The sequence below is a fragment of the Antrostomus carolinensis genome, unplaced genomic scaffold, assembly GCF_000700745.2.
Source record: "Antrostomus carolinensis isolate BGI_N321 unplaced genomic scaffold, ASM70074v2 scaffold3753, whole genome shotgun sequence".
Taxonomy (NCBI): Eukaryota; Metazoa; Chordata; class Aves; order Caprimulgiformes; family Caprimulgidae; genus Antrostomus; species Antrostomus carolinensis.
In genome coordinates, this window is record NW_010307165.1 from 14,492 (window position 1) to 18,550 (window position 4,059).

Consider the following 4,059-nt stretch of genomic DNA (forward strand, 5'->3'; position numbering starts at 1 on the left):
GAAAGAGAAGAAAAGATGATTTGCTGTGACATAGGTTGTGGGGCTCTACACAGTTGCTGCAACCACAATCCTCTGCACGTACTTCCTGAGCCCTACGTGACCTCAAGGCTTAGAGGAAAGTAAGGGGGAGGGCACAGGGTAATCAACTTGCTAAACCCAGCAGCCGCTGTCTGAAATAGCCCAAATGCTGTAGCCTCATCTAGGGACAGAGGTGGGAACGTGGGGAGGAGGGAATCAAATTTCTGGGCACTCTGTTTCATAGAATCATAGAATGGGTAGGATTGGAAGGGACCTTAAAGATCATCCAGTCAGCGTGTCGCAATGGGACGTCAGCTCCCTGTAGCATGATTCAACAAAAGGGACGGACGTGCTTGCCAAGGCACTTCTTGGCTAAGACAGTGGGGTATGTAATGCTGATGTGACGTCTTGGAAACCTGCACTTTTTCCTCTGGGAGGTGACATAGAGTGACCTTTGCATGTCAAATTTGAAAGATGGGGTGCAGTTGTTCAGTACCTCACGCTGAAGGTGCAACTGGGATTTGTAGGTCTTGTCCCGTCTCTAAGAGCTGCTGGGGTGCTGTAGTCACCAAAAAACTGATATCATTGCAGCTTGAAAAAATTAAGTTTGACCCCTACTTCTATATGACTGTGATAGTTTCTATATGACTGTGATGCAACAAACCTGTTGTAACTTACTCAGACCATTTGCATGTTGCCAGGGGAAGATGCTCTGATCCATGGGATGATGCTGCTACTTACAGCATCCAAAAAACAAATCCTCTGGCAGTGGTGGTACCAGGGCATGGGTTGTGTTGTGTACAGCTAAGACAGCTTTGCAGTGTCCATGTTGTGCAAATAAAGATGAGTAAATAGTTAGGAATATTGCACAACCCCCAAACCAATATGATCACCACTGCTGGAGCGTGTCCTGAAGAAATCTGCTGTAGATGGCTTGAGGTGTCTCATTGGCCCTTTGGCACGTAGACCAGAGCAAAACCTCTTGAAAAGAGGGATGGTTTCCAGTGGTAAGTCACCCTTCTGCACACTTTCTCTCTTGGAAGGTGGCCAGCAGGTGTACTAAGTGCTTGGGTCTTTTTTTCAGGTATTAAGTAAATTTGTATCTGTTATGGGACACTGATTTTCATTCTTTTTTTTCCACCTCATACTGGGATGTGAGCCACTAATGTGGTGAGAGGGCCTGGAAGGAGGCGTAGCTGTGGCTACAAGGGACATGAAGAACTTGGTTGGTTTGGACAAGAGGCTTTTAAGAATACTTTTGGGAGGAGTGGAGAAACAAAGGGCACAGGGTACTGCAACTCAACCTCTGTTCCTGCTTGGCTGGCAGTACTCTTGTGTTTAAGATCACCCTGTTTATTCTGCTCCTTCTACTTGAGGAACTGAAGTCTAAGTGGCTGCTCTTACCACAGCCACTGAAATCCAGGATAGCCCATACCCCCAGCCCTTAGGGTGTTCTCCCTGGTGGGGAGAGAGGCAAAAGTTGGGGACATTTAGGTTTTTTCTTTTTTTCTTTTTTTTTTTATTACATAAATAAAACAATCTGTCTTCATGTGAACTCATTCTTTTCTTCCCTAGCTGGTTAAAACCCACAATCTGCTGACCACCAGGAATTACATTTTTGGGTACCATCCACATGGCATCATGGGCTTGGGTGCCTTTTGCAACTTCAGCACAGAGGCCACAGGTGTCAGCCAGAAATTCCCTGGGATCCGACCATACCTTGCTACCCTGGCTGGGAATTTCAGGATGCCCATTTTGAGGGACTACTTAATGTCTGGTGGTAAGTGCAAAAGAACTTTATTCTTCCTACTCAGGCCCCTGCCTCTGAGCTCACTTCCCCTCTTTCAAGTTAAAAGCTGTGGCAAAAGCTCATATAACCACTTCTTTCTGGTAGCATCACACAAACGTTGCTTTCATACAGTTGTTCAAGAGGAAACTGAATAAATGTGAGTAGCTTGGGCTGTGGGAACTCTTGCTCCTCTGCATTCATCCTTATAGAATCATAGAAAGGTTTGGGTTGGAAGGGACCTTAAAGCTCATCCAGTTCCAACCCCCCTGCCAGCAGCAGGGACACCTTCCACTAGACCACGTTGCTCAAAGCCTCATCCAGCCTGGCCTTCAACACTTCCAGGGAGGAGCAGCCACAGCTTCTCTGGCCAACCTGGGACACTGGCTCACCACCCTCACACCAAACAATTTCTTCCTCACATCTCAGCTCCATCTCCCCTCTGACGCTTTCAAGCCATCACCCCTTGTTCTCTCACTCCCTGCCCTTGGCCAAAGTCCCTCCCCAGCTTTCCTGGAGCCCCTTCAGGTACTGGGAGGCCACTAGAAGGTCTCCTTGGAGCCTTCTCTTCTCCTTAATTCAAGGATACTCTTTTCCAAAGGCATAATAAAGATATCTGGCATCTGTAGTTGTGGGTGAGGAAGATGGTACATGGGAGCAAATTGTCCTAATTATCATTAGGAGGTACTGGTAGTTGAAGAAGTCACACTAACTGAAAAGAAATTGTATTAGCCTTTGAAATGAGAATGCCATGGCTAGCTCTGCTCCTGGACTCATTACCACATGAGCTGTCACACATCTAGGTCTTATGGTGATGACAGATGCCCTCTTCACCCAACCACACTTTTAGGTGCCTGGCAGGAGTAAAGAGTCTGGGGTATTGCATAGCTTCAGCTATTCAGAAGAGTCCTTTCTCTGCAAATACTTCTACAGATGGGTCATAGGGATTAGGCAGTGATAGAAGTTTGCTGAATGACATTAACAGGTCTGTTCTAATGGATTCCAGTATTGTAATGATGGAGGGCTGGTAGGTTATGACTGGGCAGAGGAAGCAGTGTTGAAAACCTCAAGAAACAGTGTTCTTGCATGGCCTGAACTTCCTCGTGAGAGTGAGGATGACTATCGGTTAGGTAGAGATGAAAGAGTAACGTTTAAAGACCATGAATTGAACAATCCAGTACTGTGTTTGCTGTTCCTGGAACAAATCCACCAATAAATGACTTTAAAACAGGTATCTTAATATGGTATTTTGGCTGAATCCTGACTCATGGTTGGAGAGAGGTCAGAATTAGCTGTACTTGGCTCTGACTTGTTAGGTTTAACCATTTCCAAGATTACTGCCCTGATTTGGTGAAGGAGAGGGAAACTACCTGGATCTGCTACAGAAAAGGTGTTTGTCTCTTCCTAGGAAGGGCAATTTCTTTCTATCTTCTTGCATCAGATGGATGTTGCTGTGTGAAGTGTAGAATTACTATAAACTGAGAATTCTGCAGGACAGCAGTGCATGAGAAGTTGGGATCTGCTTTCCAGTCTATCATGTCTGTAAACCTAGTTCATGTGTTGCTTAAGTTTTCATGCAGCATCAGCCTTTCTATATTAAAAACATGTTTAATCTGCTCAAGATGACTGGTAAATAAATCACAGAATCATAGAATGGTTTGGGTTGGAAGGGACCTTAAAGATCATCCAGTTCCAACCCCGCTGCCAGCAGCAGGGACACCTTCCACTAGACCAGGTTGCTCAAAGCCTCATCCAGCCTGGACTTCAACACTTCCAGGGAGGAGCAGCCCCAACTTACTTGGGCAACCTGTTCCAGTGTCTGAAATCTTGTGACCAGAGCTGCTACCACCTTTTTGGATGGAAGGTGGGAGTAGACATTAGCAGCATCACTGCTGACAGGACTGGCTTGGCTACCCCTGAGCATCACAGTTAAATCAGTGGGAAATTTTGCTTCCTCTGTACTTAGCATTTAAGCAAGACTATAGTTGTGATCTCTTGGACAAAATTAACTTTCTAAAAGCCATCATTGATCTTCATTTCCTTACACAGGAATTTAAGGGTGTCACTACAAAGGCTTTAACATCTCTTGGGAAGTGCTGATAATTCCCTCAATCATTTTTTTGTGGATGAACCACTTCAAGTGAAATCCTGGCAAAATTAAAAAAAAAATATTACTAATACACATATTTAGTTGGTTTATAACCAACTGTTGTATATTAGAATGTTTTATAACCTTTTAGGTATTAGAGTACAGC

At 44.9% G+C, this 4,059-nt stretch overlaps 1 protein-coding gene across 1 annotated transcript in view; it reads left to right on the plus strand.

Moving 5' to 3' along the window:
• DGAT2 (diacylglycerol O-acyltransferase 2) overlaps window positions 1-4,059 on the plus strand; it is a gene marked incomplete at its 5' end in the record, with an annotated part of 19,180 nt that overhangs the window by 10,600 nt on the left and 4,521 nt on the right. The window contains one exon of the mRNA XM_010165326.2: window positions 1,594-1,798. Coding sequence (XP_010163628.2) covers window positions 1,594-1,798 — 205 coding nt within the window. The remainder of the gene's footprint in view (window positions 1-1,593; window positions 1,799-4,059) is intronic.